The sequence below is a fragment of the Capra hircus genome, chromosome 25, assembly GCF_001704415.2.
Source record: "Capra hircus breed San Clemente chromosome 25, ASM170441v1, whole genome shotgun sequence".
Lineage (NCBI taxonomy): Eukaryota > Metazoa > Chordata > Mammalia > Artiodactyla > Bovidae > Capra > Capra hircus.
The window spans coordinates 2561605-2578759 of record NC_030832.1 but is presented as its reverse complement, the minus strand read 5'-3'; the positions used below and the strand labels follow the sequence as shown (position 1 = coordinate 2578759).

Here is a 17155-nt window from a genome sequence, read left to right as displayed (position 1 = left end):
GTCCTACTGTATAGCACAGGGAACTATATCCAGTCTCCTGGGATAGACCAAATGAAAAGGAATATAAAAAAAGAATGTCTGTATGTGTATAACCGAGTCACACTGCTGTATAGCAGAGATTAGCACAACATTGTAAATCAACTATACTTCAAAAGAAAAAAATTAACACACCCAAAGAATAAAATGACATATAGAGAGGGATGTAAGAAAAAAGGAGGATCAAATGAAGATTGAACCACAAACTCCTGCTACTCCAACTTCTCTTCCCATCTTCACAGTGGAGCCTAGATTCTCCATGGTTGTGACCAGAGCACAAAACACACGCTTTCCTTTCTTCATGGAGCTTTGTTCTACATGCATAATCGACATGCTGACACAGCTCAAGTGCCCTGTTTGCTCAGCTGTTCCCTGTGTTTGGCATTTGTGGTTACCAATTCTCCCTTGCTATCTTTCCGTGAACATCTTGGTGTATATTTTCTGCCACCTTCCCATACACATGATTTTCCCTCCCATTATCCTAAAACTGTTTCAGAATGTGAACTATTTGACAACACTTGCAGTGGTCGGTCATACAATCCTTCAGAAAGATTTTAAATGTTTCATGACTGAAGTAGTGTTGATCATTTACAAAATTTTTGCTGATATGGTAGAAATGTAATGAGATTTTACCTGTGTTTTATTTCACTATCTGAAATTGAGGCTATGAATTTTTCCATGTGAATTTCAACTTTTTGCTTCATTCTGTCAACACACATATTTGATAAACAATCCATAATAGTAATAGTTTTAGTCAAGCCAAACTGAGGACTACAGCCTGGGAGACACAGATTTAAGAAGTACGTGAATTGTGTTCCATAGAACCTCAAAATGCGGGGAGGCTCTATAGGCAAAACCCCAAAGCTAATTGCTTGTCAAGAATTATAATTGAAGCTGGTAAGAATAAGAGTGCTTATTAAGTAAGGACTGGTTGGGGTCCAAAATGGCTACAAAGTTACAAGGGGAGACTTTGGCCCACTAGGTTGCAGCTGGCAGCTACTAGCAAATACATTTCTGAGAATGGTTTGTGCCATCCTTGAGTTTGATACAGTTCAGAAAATTGAGGTTCTCAATAATGCAAGCACAAGTCTGAAATTAAATCACAATCACTATCCTGCTCTATTTTGGATGCCTGAATCACAGCCTTATATTTCGGCAAAACAAGGAACACGGGCTTCCCTGGTGGTCCAGTGGCTAAGAATTTGCCTTGCAAAGCAGGGGACATGGGTTCAATCCCTGGCCAGGAAGATTCCACATGCCGTGGGGCAACTAAGCCTATGCTCCACGACAACTGAGCCTGTGCTCTAGACCCAGAGAGGTGTAACTACTGAGCCCACGGGCTGCAACTATTCAAGCTCAAGACACAGCAAGAAAAGCCACAATGAGAAGCTCACACACTGCAACAAGAGAGTAATTCTCACTCCCAGCAATTACAGAAAAGCCCATGCACAGCAACAAAGGCCCAGCATGGCCAAAAGGTAATTATTAATAAAAAAGAACAAAAAACATCAAACACGACAGGTTTCAAATGAGGCAGATTAGCGTGCACACAACTAGTTAGCATGACCCTGGTGTCTGGGAAGAGAACCTCATCTTTAATGGAGTACTAGCATTGGCGTTATGGGGGTGGGAAGGGAACATCTATCTCTATCTTCAAAGAGGACATTTTCAACAATCTGGTAGCTGTATTCTTTTTTTTTTAATGGTTAAAGCATACGTACAATGTAAGTTAGACAAGCCATAAAACAGGCTATTCTAATTAGCATAAAGTTCAAGCCAAATCATTTATAAGCAAGAATGACTTCCCCATACCTCAACATGTGAAAAACTGCTTCCATCAAGTCTATAAAAATGGTACCATTCCTTTAACTACTTGCTATGTGGGATCCAGATATTGAATGAGTTTTTTGTAGTACTTTTACATAAATCAAGATTGCCAGGAGAAAAATCAATAACCTCAGATATGCAGATGACATCACCCTTATGGCAGAAAGTGAAGAGGAACTCAAAAGCCTCTTGATGAAAGTGACAGTGGAGAGTGAAAAAGTTGGCTTAAAGCTCAATTCAGAAAATGAAGATCATGGCATCCAGTCCCATCACTTCATGGGAAATAGATGGGGAAACAGTGGAAACAGTGTCAGACTTTATTTTGGGGGGCTCCAAAATCACTGCAGATGGTGATTGCAGCCATGAAATTAAAAGACGCTTAAACTCCTTGGAAGAAAAGTTATGACCAACCTAGATAGCATATTCAAAAGCAGAGACATTACTTTGCCGACTACGGTCTGTCTAGTCAAGGCTATGGTTTTTCCTGCGGTCATGTATGGATGCGAGAGTTGGGACTGTGAAGAAGGCTGAGCGCCAAAGAATTGATGCTTTTGAACTGCAGTGTTGGAGAAGACTCTTGAGAGTCCCTTGGACTGCAAGGAGATCCAACCAGTCCATTCTGAAGATCAACCCTGGGATTTCTTTGGAAGGAATGATGCTAAAGCTGAAGCTCCAGTACTTTGGCCACCTCATGCGAAGAGTTGACTCACTGGAAAAGACTCTGATGCTGGGAGGGATTGGGGGCAGGAGGAGAAGGGGATGACAGAGGATGAGATGGCTGGATGACATCACCAACTCGATGGACGTGAGTCTGAGTGACTCTGGGAGTTAGTGATGGACAGGGAGGCCTGGCGTGCTGGGATTCATGGGGTCGCAAAGAGTCGGACACGACTGAGCGACTGAACTGAACTGAACTGACATAAATATTTTAAATATTAAATATTTGTATTTGTAGGATGTAATTTTCCCTGTCAGGTGGTTTTTTTATATTGAGATATAATTAACATCCCATAAAATGCACCCTTTTAAATACACAATTAATGGATTTTAGTATATCCACAATGTGTGGGTCAACACTAATTCCACAACATTTTCATCACCCCCAAAACAAGCCTTGCACCCATTAGCAATCACTGGTTTTTCCCCTCTACCTTCAGGCCCTGGCTACCACTAATCTATTTTTTATCTATACACATTTGCCTGTTCTGGACATTTCACATAAGAATTACAATATATGGTCTTGTGTGACTGGTTTCTTTGGCTTAGCACAGTGTGTCAAAAGTTCATTCATGTTGCAGCATGTATCACTGCTTTGTTCCTTTTTTAACTGTTAAATAACTCATTATATGGAGAAGGCAATGGCACCCCACTCCAGTACTCTTGACTGGAGAATCCTATGGATGGAGGAGCCTGGTAGGCTGCAGTCCATGGGGTCGCTGAGTCAGACACTGAGCGACTTCACTTTCACTTTTCACTTTCATGCGCTGGAGAAGGAAATGGCAACCCACTCCAGTGTTCTTGCCTAGAGAATCCCAGGGATGGAGGAGCCTGACGGGCTGCCGTCTATGGGGTCACACAGAGTCAAACACGACTGAAGCAACTTAGCAGTATGTGGATATCCATCTTCTTAATCTGTTCCGCAGACAAGTGGATTGTTTCTACTTTTCAGCCAGTATGAACAATGCCATTTGTGTATAGGTTTTCATTTCTCTTGGGTTTATACCTAGGAATGAAATTATTTGATCCTATAGTAATTCTTGATGGTTTTGAACTATTGTGTTGGAGAAGACGCTTGAGAGTCCCTTGGACTGCAAGGAGATCAAACCAGTCAATCCTAAAGGAAATCAGCCCTGAATATTCATTGGAAGGACTGATGCTGAAGATGAATCTCCAATAATTTGGTCACCTGATAAAAAAAACTGACTCATGAAAGAGACCCTGATGCTGGGAAAGACTGAGGGAAGGAGAAGGGGATAACAGAGGATAAGATGGTTGGATGACATTACTGACTGGATGGACATGAGTTTGAGCAAGCTTTGGGAGTTGATGATGGACAGGGAGGCCTGGCCATGCTGCAGTCCATGGGGTTGCACAGTCGGAAATGACTGAGCAACTGAACTGATAATAATTCTATGCTGATATTTTGAAAGACTGCCAAACTGTGGCTAAGCATCTTTTCTTTCTTTTCACCACGGTGTCATGCATGCAATGTCTGTTTCCTGACCAGGAATCAAACCAATGGACTGCCAGGGAATTCCCACTATACATCTTTCAAATGTCAATATCATTTAGCTTTCCTCCTGTATGGAATGGTTCCACGGCCTTTGCCTCAGTCTTCAGTCAGCTGGCAGGAGCTCTGTATGCTGGGAATGCCTTATTCTTTATTTGACTTATCTTGCACAACTACATTCCAGTCTACCGCTTGTTTGACTTTATCAATATTATTTTCTAAAGTTTCTTTTTTTAATACATTCTCACAAGTTTATATTCTACTTTAAGGTACCTCAGTTTCCTACTCTGCCTCAATATTAAACAGCGTTCTCGTAAATATTCTTTCATTGGCTACTAAATCCCAATTTGGGGGTATTTAAAGACAGGAGTCTTCCTTTTTTGCAGGAAGCACACACAAATTTTGCTAGTACCAAGCTTAAAAGCCACCCTTTCATACGGTCGACACATATATTCAGATCAATTTTAGCATTTATTGTTCTATTTATTCACTCGTAGTTCAAACTATACAGCTTTGACTAAAGGTTTTTGTTTGGTAATTTTGATGTCTGGAAACACAGGTATTCTTTAACTTATTGCTATACAGTTTTTGTTTGTGATTTTTTGCCACACAGTTTTGACAATAGTCTCTTCAAAACACATTTTAGACCATGGCTGAATCACTCAGTTTCCGTTAAGAAAACAGACTCGTTTCTATTTTCACTTTAGTCATCCTGACAATGACTTTACACAGAGAAATAAGGCAATCTCTGCTCTTGTGTGGCCCAAAATCTTGACCAATACCTCCCTGGCGAACGAATCGAGTATGTGAACAAGGCAGAAAGAAAAGATAAACGGAGAACGGAAGCGGAATGGACAGTTAGGATTCCTCAGAAAGTAAGATGGCCGGTCCAGACCGCAGTGTACGAGTTGGCATACAGGGGAGGGGAGCGTCGCCTGGCTCTGACCAACGGGCGGCCCCTACCGAAAGAGACGGCTGTAACAGAACCCTAGACCCGATAGAGGCCAAAACCCACCACCAACTCACCACCACCTCAGTTTTTTGATAGACCCCAGGCGCTGCGGCGGAAGCTGCGGCTGCCTTGCACAGACCTTCCGGTCCTCCCGCCAGCCCGCTTCCGGTCGAGCCCCGATCCTGCTCGGCCCCAACCGCTGAGCCTGACGATCTCCCATTGGCTGTGTGGCGCCGAACTACATTTCCCAGCAGCCCCTGTATTTAGCTCTTCTGTACTTGGAGTGGTGCCAACCAGGTTTGGCGGGCTGGAGCCAGCCTTTAGCTTTCCGTCTCCCAGGTACAGCCGCAGAGAAAGCGGATGCTGCCAACCTGGCCTCCCTGCGGTCCTGAAAGTCCTGCTGGTCGGCCTCGAGCCTCGCCTTCTGAAGCGCAGACTGCCCGCTCCAAGCGAGGAGACCAGGCTTCCGCGCCGGAAACGAGGCACCGGGCGTGACATCACGGCCGCCTAGACACCTCGTCTCCCAGAAGACACCGCGTCCCCGTCGTCCTCACCAACTAACCGCAGCTCACACAAATAATAGCTGGCTGCCAGTGAGGACACCCCGAAGGGCGAGGGTTGGGCTGGGCCTCTCGCGCCTAGTTTCCCAGTTCCCCCCTGAGTCTGGGTCCGGGGTTGTCCCCAGCGTGCGCCCAGGCACAGCAGAACCCCAAAAGGTGAGGGGCTCCGGGAGGGCGGGAACCAGACTGAGGCGGCCTCTAGGGAGCGAAACAGGGGCCATTGCTGGAGCGCACCCCAGGCAATACCGCCAGCTGGGCTTTGCGGTGAAGGTGCTCCTTGGCCAGTGGGAGAGGCTGCAGAGTGGGCCTGGACCGGTGGGCCCTACCGGGATGCCCCCTGTTCCCCTTACAAGACTTTGAGGGCGGAAAAGAGTCGGCTGGCCACATGTAGACCCCTCATGCTGCCTTGCGGTTGCTCCTTGGGCCAACTGCCCCCTGAATGACATCCTAGGGAACATGCGGTCCAAGGGCTACGGTGAGGCCAGGTTCAGTTGCCAAGCTAACCTCTAACCAGATGTCCTCGTTATTGAACCTCGGATTTCCTGTCTTTTGGCCCGTTGCTTTTTTTTTTTTTTTTTTCCCCCAGCGTGAGTGAAACCATTTTTCCTGGAGTTTGGAGTTTGAGCTTCGCATTATCATGAGGAAGACCCTTGGTCTTCTGCCGGTTGTCTTTGCTTCCTTCTGTTTGGCCCTTGAGGTTTAGACATCTTCCATTCGCAGGATATTCCTTTCAGGTCTTGCTGAGAGTATCAGGTGCAGGGGTCTTCCTTTCAGTCGTGAGTTCCCTACCCCAGCTTATCTTTCCTTACTGATTTAGATTTCACGTGGCCTCACCGCCCAAGAAACATTGGAGTAGAGGCATGCTCAGCCTGACCCATGGTTTCTCTCATCTACAGCTGACTGATAGGTTTTCTCCAGTAAGAGGTGGCTCTTGAAGCTCTGCAGAAACGTGTGGTGTGTGATTTCAAGGCACGATGGCTGCAAAAGTGGTCCCTATGCCCACCAAGCCGAAACGGTCCTTTATACTGAGAGTCCCTCCCAACTCCAAGCTGGGCCAAGACCTACTTCGAGATGCTACTAGTGGACCCAAGACTATCCACCAACTGGTTCTGGAGCATTTCCTCACCTTCTTGCCCAAGCCAAGCTTAGTCCAACCCAGTCAGAAAATCAAAGAGACCTTGGTTATTGTCAAGGATGTGAGCTCAAACCTTCAGAATAGAGGTAAGAAGCACATACTGTTTCACTAGAAGAAAGAGGGTGGTACTGGGGATTGAGCTAGGCTTCCATAGTAATAGGGAATTCAAGTTAGGAAGGTGGGTTTTGAAAAAAGGAGTTGATTCTGATAAGTCAACATGCCAGGAAGAGGGAGTATTTTTTTTTTTCCCCCAAGCTGGGTTTGAGTGATTTGCTAAGTGTGTTGTAAAGCCATAGAATAGACTAACTTTTTTTGTAGTGTCAATTTTACTCACACATGCGGGAGGGGGAATCTTTTTTTTCTTTTGCCACAACATGCAGCATGTGGGATCTTAGTTCCTCAACGAGGGATCAAATCTGCGCCCCCTGCATTAGAAAGGTGGAGTCTTATACACTGAACGGCCAGGGAAGCCTGGGGAGTATGTTTTTAGGATAAAGAAATGTATATGAATTATTGAATTGACTTCAGCTTATGTGGAATCTTGTAAACTTTTGTGCTTGCTGTGGACATCTTCAGACTTTACCCCAACCTTCCCCTTAATGGTAATGGAAATTTTAAAAGGTGCTTAGGGGAATCACCTTATTTTTAATGAAAAGACGCCATGTAAGTTCAAGACCCTGTGGTTTGAGGCTTGACCTTTGACTGGGCTCGTAGGAGCAGAAAAGCTATGAGTTACCTACCGAAGGAATGATCTGGCTTCAAAATGTGGGTAGAATCTTTCTATTAGGGTCACTGACTTTCTTTTAACTGCACCTTCCTCTTTCCCCAGTGCAACCTCGTCCCTTAGTGAAGCTTCTACCTAGAGAAGGAATCCAACAGAAACAGGAGACAGTATCTCTGTGTCTGAAATCTGAATCTGAGGTGGGTTCAGCTTTCCTGTTCATTGTTTGGGTACATCGCCCTCTCTGCTCTCGCAGCCCTCCCACATATAAAAACACACTCTAGGGAGTCAGCAGGAAGACTGGGCTCATTCTTCACTGCCTTCTTAGACAGTTGTGTTCTGTTTTTCCTCTGGCTTCTCTCGGAGCCTGGCTTTCTGGTCTGCGTGAGACTTGTAGATCCCTTTCACCATCCCTTCCCCAATCTTTGGGTCTCAGTCTTTCTTAACAGCAAGGCTGTCAAGGAACCTCTGTTGCTAAGAGGAAGGGGGCCTGTTGTTCTTTCAGAAACTGGTGGTCTTTGAGGATTTGAATGTATTTCACTCCCAGGAAGAATGTGTAAGCCTGGATCCTGCTCAGCAGCCCACCTCAGAGATGGAAGAAGACAGCATTGGGGAGATGATGTTACTGGGTAAGAAATCAAGTCCCTTGTAAGTTTAGATTGAAGGATATGGGAAAAGCATGATTCTATTTCATCTCAAATTTTTTTTGAGACACTGGTCACACCAGCTAAGTACATGTTCACATGCATATTTTTGTTTTATTCTATGTGGCAGAGCCTTCTTCAGCTGTGAGTGGCCATTTTTCCTGTATCTTTGGGGCAGCGAGGGTGGCGGGCATCTGTCTTGGTAATCAAGACCTGCAGCTGATGTGCTAACATCATACATTTAAACAGAAAACGCACGCATACTGTTTCTGAATCCACTTTCTGTATCCAGTGGTATTCTCAACAGATACATTTTACATCACTATTTCCATTGGACACTTGACTAATTCTTTTTTAAGTCTTATTTTGTCATTGGTGTTGAAGCCTACTAGTGTAAGAGAAAATATATCCCATTTTTGATGGAAGTATTATCTAGCATTTCTTAAGCACATTTATGCCAGTATGTGCTAGACACTATTCTAAATACTTTACATGCATTTATTATCTCATGTAATTCTCATGATAGCACTGTGGGGTATAGGAATCATTATTATGTTATAGATGATGGAACTGAAGTAGAGAAAAGTTAAATTTGTTGAGGGTCACACAGCAGTAAGTAGTAGAGCAGGGGTTGTTTTTTTTTAATATTTATTATTTGGCTGCATCGAGTCTTACTTGAAACATGTGAACTCTTAGTTGCTGCATGTGGTATCTAGTTCCCTGACAAGGATTGAATCTGGGGCCTCTGTATTGGGAGGACAAAGTCTTAGCCACTAAACCACCAGGGAAGTACCACCATTGTCATCTTTAAAGGGAAACACTGAGAGGCATTCCCACTAGAATTAGGATACAACAACGAAGCTCACTATCACTACTACTATTAAACATTTTGTTTTGGGTGGCCTCCCTGGTGGCTCAGATGGTAAAGAGTCTGCCTGCAATGCAAGAGTCCTGGGTTCAATCCCTGGGTTGGGAGGATCCCCTGGAGAAGGGAATGGCTACCCACTCTAGTATTCTTGCCTGAAGAATCCCATGGACAGAGGAACCTAGCAGGCTATAGTCTACGGGGTTGCAAAGAGTCGGACACGACTGAGCAACTGACACTTTCACTTTCTTTTCAGGTGTTAGCTAGTACAGTTAAATGAGAAAGAAACTAAACTTACAAGAATTTAAAAGAAAAATAAAACTACATCTATTTACATATGATACAGATGTGTAGCTGGAAAATTCTAGAGAATGTCTGAAAACTTATTACGTATGATAGGTGTATTCAGTAAGACAATGAGATGTAAAATTTTTATACAGAAATCATTTATGGAAATACAGTCATTTAGAACAGGGGTCCCCAGCCTCCAAGATCTATGCCTGGTGATGTGAGATGGGGCTGATGTAAAGTGCACAATAAGTGTAATGTGGTTGAATCATCCTGAAACCCACCCTCCTACCCAAAGGGTCCATGGGAAAATTATCTTCCTATGAAGCCAGTCCCTGGTTCCAGAAAGGTTGGAGACCAGTGATTTAGAAGATACGCATTAGGAACAAAAAAAGATTAAGCATCTAGAAATAAACTTAAGAAATGTGCAAAAATGATGAGGAAAATAAAACACTTCTAAAGGACATAAAAGTAAATTTGAATGAATGGAAAGAAATACCATGTTCTTGATTGGAAAGACTTAATATTGAAAAGGTCAGTTCTCCTCAAGTTAATTTATGAATTCAGTGTAGTCCCTTTACTAAAACCAATAGGATGTTCCCCCCGGAACTGGACAGTGTGATTTAAAATTCAAGTGGAAAAATAACTGCAAGTAACCAGGAAAACTGGAAAGAAGAGCAGTGGGGCAGGAGAGTTATAGCCTACCAGGTGTTTGCTGCTGCTGCTGCTACTGCTAAGACGCTTCAGTCGTGTCCAACTCTGTGCTACCCCATAGACGGAAGCCCACCAGGCTCCCCCATCCCTGGGATTCTCCAGGCAAGAACACTGGAGTGGGTTGCCATTTCCTTCTCCAATGCAGGAAATTGAAAAGTGAAAGTGAAGTCGCTCAGTCGTGTCCAACTCTTAGGGAAGCAGCCTCTAAAACCTGCAATGAAAACAATATATAATTTTTGCATGTGAGTAGATAGACCAATGGGATGGAATAAGTGCAGAAATAGCTTCAAATACACATGGGGATTTAGTTTGTGATAAAGTTGGAATCCCCAGTCAGCACGGTAAAGAAAGACTTTTTGATAAAAGGTCCAGTGAAAACTTAGCCTCTTGGTGAATCATATCTTACTTTGCAAACCAAGAAGAACTCCAGGTGGGTCAAAGGTTTTAAATGTTTTTTTAAAAAAACAATTAGAGCATGTGGGGCAATTCCTTTATAACCATGGCATAGGATGACTTTTCTAATAAAGACTCAAAAATCCAGAAGTCTTAAAAGATCAATAAGGTAAATACATAAAAATTTTTAAACTTTTTATGACAAAATAAATATTTAAACAGATAAAGTGCAGTAAATTGTAGGTATATACATGACTACTGGAAAAACCATAGCTTTGACTAGATAGACCTTTGTCAACAAAGTAACGTCTCTGCTTTTTAATATGCTGTCTAGGTTGGTCATAGCTTTTCTTCCAAGGAGCAAACATCTTTTAATTTCATGGCCACAGTCACCATCTGCAGTGATTTTGGAGCCCAAGAAAATGAAGTCCATCATTGTTTCCCCATCTATTTGCCATGAAGTGATAGGACCGGATGCCATGATCTTCGTTTTCTGATTGTTGAGCTTTAAGCCAACTTTTTCACTCTCCACTTTCACTTTCATCGAGAGGCTTTTTAGTTTCTCTTCACTTTTTGCCATAAGGGTGGTGTCATCTGCATATCTGAGGTTATTGATATTTCTCCCGGCAATCTTGATTCCAGCTTGTGCTTCATCCAGACCACCATTTCGCATGATGTACTCTGCATATAAGTTAAATAAGCAGGGTGACAATATACAGCCTCAACATACTCCTTTCCCAGTTTGGAACCAATCTGTTGTTCCATGTCTGGTTCTAACTGTTGCTTCCTGACCTGCATACAGATTTCTCAGGAGGCAGGTAAGGTGGTCTGGTATTCCCATCTCTTTTAAGAATTTTCCACAGTTTGTTGTGAGCCACACAGTCAAAGGCTTCAGCATAGTCAATGAAGCAGAAGTAGATGTTTTTCTGGAATTCTCTTGGTTTTTCTCTGATCCACCAGATGTTGGCAATTTGATCTCTAGTTCCTCTGCTTTTTCTAAATCCAGCTTGAACATCTGGGAATTCTCGGTTCACATACTGTTGAAGCCTAGCTTAGAGAATTTTGAGCGTTACTTTGGTAGCATGTGAGCTGAATGCAACTGTGGGGTTGAACATTCTTTGGCATTGCCTTTCTTTGGGATTGGAATGAGACGGGGATTAGAGTAAGGCTTTTCAGTGTAATTTTCATATTTTGATTTAGAGCCATATATCAGCTACTAAAATTCTTCTCTATTTTTAAAGTTAGTGCAATGCTGCTGCCAAGTCACTTCAGTCGTGTCTGACTCTGTGCGACCCCATAGACGGCAACCCACAGGCTCCCCTGTCCCTGGGATTCTCTAGGCAAGAACACTGGAGTGGGTTGCCATTTCCTTCTCCAGTGCATGAAAGTGAAAAGTGAAAGTGAAGTCACTCAATCGTGTCCGACTCCTACCGACCCCATGGACTGCAGCCTACCAGGCTCCTCCATCCATGGGATTTTCTAGGCAAGAGTACTGGAGTGGGGTGCCATCGCCTTCATTAGTGCAATAAAGGAATGTAAAATGCAGTTGAGTTTCAGTTAATTGTTCTCAAAACAGATACTTAGTTCTTTAATTTAACCTAATATAAGGAAAAGGGGTTAGGGAGAATGAATATTGGAAAAGAGGAGGAATCAAAATATGATTTATATTTAGAAAATTTTAAAGGATCAATTAAAACATTATGATATTTAATAGTTTTACAGTAGGTCAGTAGGAATAAATAAATAACTATCAGTAGCATTCTTAAACACAAAATAATGAGAGCTCTCCTTCAGAATGACTATGAAATAGGAGTGAAATAGATGTTTTATATGGTAAATAGAAGAGATTTTTTGAATATTGGAGAGAAACAGGTCTAAATAGGAAAACTAAAATCATGTAAAGATATCAGTGCCCAAGGCAATGGCACCCCACTCCAGTACTCTTGCCTGGAAAATCCCATGGACGGAGAAGCCTGGTGGGCTGCTGTCCGTGGGGTCGCTAAGAGTCGGACACGACTGAGCGACTTCACTTTCACTTTTCACTTTCATGCATTGGAGAAGGAAATGGCAACCCACTCCAGTGTTCTTGCCTGGAGAATCCCAGGGACAGGGGAGCCTGGTGGGTTGCCGTCTATGGGGTCGCACAGAGTTGGACACGACTGAAGCGACTTAGTAGCAGCAGCAGCAGCCAGACTTATACTGTAAATGTACTCCATCAAATTGGTGAAAGTGGTGGATGTTCTGACTAACTACCAATATTAGACATGTTACGAACAACAAACAGTGTGATACTAAACTTCAAAAGTATCAGAGTTAAATAAAAATAAGTCATAAAGGAATGGCCAGAAAACAATAGAAATTTATTGGATTTTAAAAGACTCATTTTCTGCTTTTAAGTTGTGGGGTTATTATAGAGAAAGACTTTAATTTAAAAAAATATCAGTGATAAAGAGATTAAGATTTATAATATATATAATTTATGTATTTTTATTTATTTTATTTTTGGGTCCACTGGGTCTTTGTTGCTGCAGGCATGCTTTCTCTGGTTGCAGTGCTCGGGCTTCCCAATGCAGGGTCTTCTCTTGTTGCAGAGCATGGGCTGTAGGGTGCTTGGGCTCAGTAGTTGTGGTGCACAGGCTTAGTTGCTCCTTGGCATGTGAGATCTTCCTGGACTAGGGATTGAACCCATGTCCCTTGCATTGGCAGGTAGATTCTCAATCCCTGGATCACCAGGGAAGTCCTATAAAATTTATTTAAATTTATAAAAGTGTCAGCCAATAGATAAATTATTAGTTTGCAGTAATCAAAGTGTAAAATAAAGCTACAATGAGAAACCATTTTATACCTATTAAATATTTGAAAATTATATCTACTACCAGCAAGATTAGTTAAAATTGATACCTAGCCACATGTTGATGGTTATATTGAAATCTGTACAGTTCCTTTGGAAAGCAGTATGTCAGTTCATCTCAAGAGCTATAATAAAAAAAAATTGTCCTGTGCTTTGGCCCAACATTTTCATTATCCTAAGGGAATCATTAAATGAAATGAATTTAAAAAATCTATTGGTGTGAAAGTGCTAAATCCAGCAGAAATTCAGATTCTGGCTTTATGATCAGTCACATTATCTAAAGTGGTTGATTTCATCCTTTAATTTCACTAAGTTGCCCAGAGTCAGACAAAGTCCCTTGTCATTCCACCTGTTCATAGCATACTTTTTTTTTTTTTTTTTTGCTTTGTTACCTACTCTTTGTAATCTGGTGGGGGTTTTTTGTGTGTGTGGAACTCTTCACAAATTTGTGTGTCATCCTTGCGCAGGGGCCATGCGAGTCTTCTCTGTATCTTTCCCATTTTAGTATATGTGCTGCCGGAGCAAGCGCTGTAATCTGTCATTTTACACGGACTTTTTTGGAAATACAAGTCCTAAGTATACAGCTCAGATTTCCACAAAATGAACATATTTGTCTAAAATCAACTAAAACCCCAGATATCCCTCTTGTGGTCCTGTTCGATCATTAGTTTCCATTCTCCCCCCAAAAATGACAACCATTGACTTCTACCATAGTTTGCATTTTATCAATTGTAGTAGCCTTTTTTTTAATGTAGATCATTTTTTCTCTTTGGCTACACTGTGCAGCATGCAGGATCTTTAGTCCTCTGACCAGGGATCAAACTCAGTGGAAGCACAGATTCTTAACCACTGGATTGCCAGGAAAGTTTGCTGTAGTAATCCTTTCATGTCCAAAAAAATAATACACCGTGTGAAAATACTTTGCCTCCTTTAGTTGTGGTCATTTGAATTGTTTGCAGTTTTTCACTATATTGGATGTAATAATATTAGCTAATACTATAATATAGTGAAAACCTGGAAGTAACTCATCTTACCATTTACTTACTAGCCTCCTAAAGATTACAAGTAGTACCTTTTAATATTTATGTCTTTCACCCCCTGGTCCTTATTAGCTCAGTGATTTACACATAATATAAGATCAGTATGAACTTGTTGAGTAATTGGTGCCTATTCAGAAAACAAACATGGAAATCTTTCAGTCTAGTTCCACATTTCATTAAAAAAAAAAAAAAGAGGACTGTGTGCTTGTATTATGGGTAAGGAAAGATTTATCAGTCATGTATCCCATCCTCAGTAAGGGTGAGGAAGTGTTGATGGCAAATGTCTGCCAGTCAGATTTCTGACTTTCAAGGTTATGGTCTCATGAGAAATCTAACTTGGTTTTTCCTGCATGGTATCATATCCCTCAAAAATTATTAGATTTTCTCTCTGTTTCCACAGTCAGTGGCAATAATCCTGAGGGTGAAGAGCTTCAGACAGAACCTGTAGAGGATGAAGATCATAGAGAAGAGTCTTCAGATTGTGATGAAATGGATTATTCCATGGTCCCTGAGCAGCCTCCAGATTGCCAAAAAGAAGAAAGGTTAAATACATCTATTCCAAAGGAAAGGAAAATGAGAAATCTTTTAGTTACCATTGAAAATGATACTCCTCTAGAAGATCTCTCAAAATACGTGGATATTAATGTTATTGCACTTACCCGAAATCGTAGAACAAGAAGATGGTATACTTGTCCGCTGTGTGGGAAACAGTTTAATGAGAGTTCTTACCTTATTTCCCACCAGAGGACTCACACTGGAGAAAAGCCCTATGACTGCAGTCACTGTGGGAAAAGCTTTAATCATAAAACAAACCTTAATAAGCATGAGAGAATCCATACAGGAGAGAAGCCTTATTCATGTTCTCAGTGTGGGAAAAACTTCCGTCAGAATTCTCATCGAAGTCGCCATGAAGGAATCCATATAAGGGAAAAGATACTTAAGTGTCCAGAATGTGGGAAAACCTTCCCAGAAAACAAAGAGTTTGTGATTCACTTGCAGAGTCACAAGGCCAAGAGGCCATATGGTTGTAAAAAGTGTGGGAGAAGATTTGGTCGGCTGTCAAACTGTACCCGGCATGAAAAAACCCACTCAGCATGTAAGACCCGAAAACAGAAGTGACATCAGGGAAAGGTCTGATGATACCACCTCAGACTGAAATATTCCATAAATAATTCTGAATTGCCAGGCTGTCTGAAAAGTTACAGACAAGAAAACTTCATTATAGCCAAAATCGGATAAATATTCAAATTTGCTGAAATCTCAAGTTTTTAGAAAATTCACAGGGAAAACAAAACATCCTCAAGGGCTATACCTCAGTTAGCAACCAGGCTTTTTGGACTAAAGAGCTTTCTTTTGTGAACTTACGCAACAATGTACAGCTCACAGATCCCTTTCCCAAAAAAGGCTTTGAAATACGAGTCTGGGGGCCACTTACCTTAAGGTGAAGACTGATAAGTGTACTGAAAGTATCAGAATATTCCATTCCCCCCCTCACACACACACACATAGGATTTCACACCTGAGAAATAATGTAAAGATCCTTATCTGAAACTGTTCCCCTAAAAGAACCACACTGCCGACTTGGTAATAAGTCAACAGCTTTTATTAGCCATTCATATCACCATCTAACGATACCCTGAAAGCTTGAGAGATGAAAGGGATTGTTTACTTTGGAATATAGGAAAACAGCAACTGAATGTCAAAGACTTACTCCATTATTTGTATGTGATCTAAAAACTAATGATCAATTTCAATAGCTTGCAGTTTGTGGTGAAAAGTGACATTTACAGAAATCCTCTTCACAGTGTAATTTAAAAGTGTCTGCTGTTCTTACTGTATTTTGTCCAGCTGTTAATTGGTCCAAACAGCTCTCTCATGCCTTTGCCTTGCCAGAAGAAGTTTGGGTCACTCAGGCCTGGCCACCCAGCCCCACTCCTGGAAAAACTTCTGAATTTTGTCCCTCTGTTGAGTCAGGAAAACCTGCCAGGAAGGAAACCCCAGGAACCTGCAGAGGGGGAGGAAGATGTTGGCTTGGATCCGTGGCTGGTCAAGAACCTTGCCATTTGTTTAGTTCCCATCAGACCTTTGGCAATGGGTGGTCACTACCTCACAAGCATAGTGTTTTACTTTTAGAAATTATCTCCCCAGTGGCTCGCTCACATTAACCCTCAGGAGGTAGGGTTCCAGTGTCGTCACTGTAGTGGACATTTGTTCTCTGTGGCTTCCTGGTACCCACACTTTCCTGACTTGTCTGCCGGAGGCAAGGCCAGCGGTGCCTTCACAGGACCCATCCTGTGGTGTGTCATTTTCAGATCCTCCATCAGTCTTACTCCTCTTAGATTTCCTTAGGTTTTAAATTGGTATCTGGATTGGAATAGGCTAAATCCTGTACACTAGTGGTGGAAAATTACCTTTACACATTTTGTTCCCATCCAGAAACCTACCTTCCACTGATTAGAGTATTCTGAGTACTTGTTTTTCTAATTTTCTTCAGGTAAATTCTACACAAAACAAAGTTTTGTTTTTTGAAAGTAGGTTTTTTTTTCCCATTGTATTTCTCTAGTTGGTTGTTGCTCTTGCATAGGAAAGTTATTCTTAATTATATATTTGCAAAACTAGCTACTTCTCTGAATGTAATTTTCAGTAATTTCTTGGTTCTGTTAAAATTTGTGATTAAAAATTATACCATCTATAAATAATAGTTTTGTTTCTTCCTTTCTGCCCATTGCTCTTTTTTGTTGTTGTTGTTACATTTAAAATAAGTGGTTCTAAACTTTGTTGTGGTAACAAAGCATACTAAGAGAAGGATGTTTTATGATACAGTTGTCTTGAGTCGTAGTCAAAGATAGAAAAAGAAACCCCAACACTTAAAAGCCACATTAAAACAGGCCTTTATCCA

General features: G+C 41.8%; 1 protein-coding gene across 1 annotated transcript; it reads left to right on the top strand.

Annotated features, from left to right (window-relative positions):
• LOC102180097 (zinc finger protein 200) lies at positions 5560-16955 on the top strand. The gene is made up of 5 exons (XM_005697465.3): positions 5560-5761; positions 6502-6826; positions 7570-7661; positions 7967-8090; positions 14657-16955. The coding sequence occupies exons 2-5, from the start codon at positions 6580-6582 to the stop codon at positions 15373-15375; spliced, it is 1182 nt and encodes a 393-aa protein (XP_005697522.1). The 5' UTR covers positions 5560-5761; positions 6502-6579; the 3' UTR covers positions 15376-16955.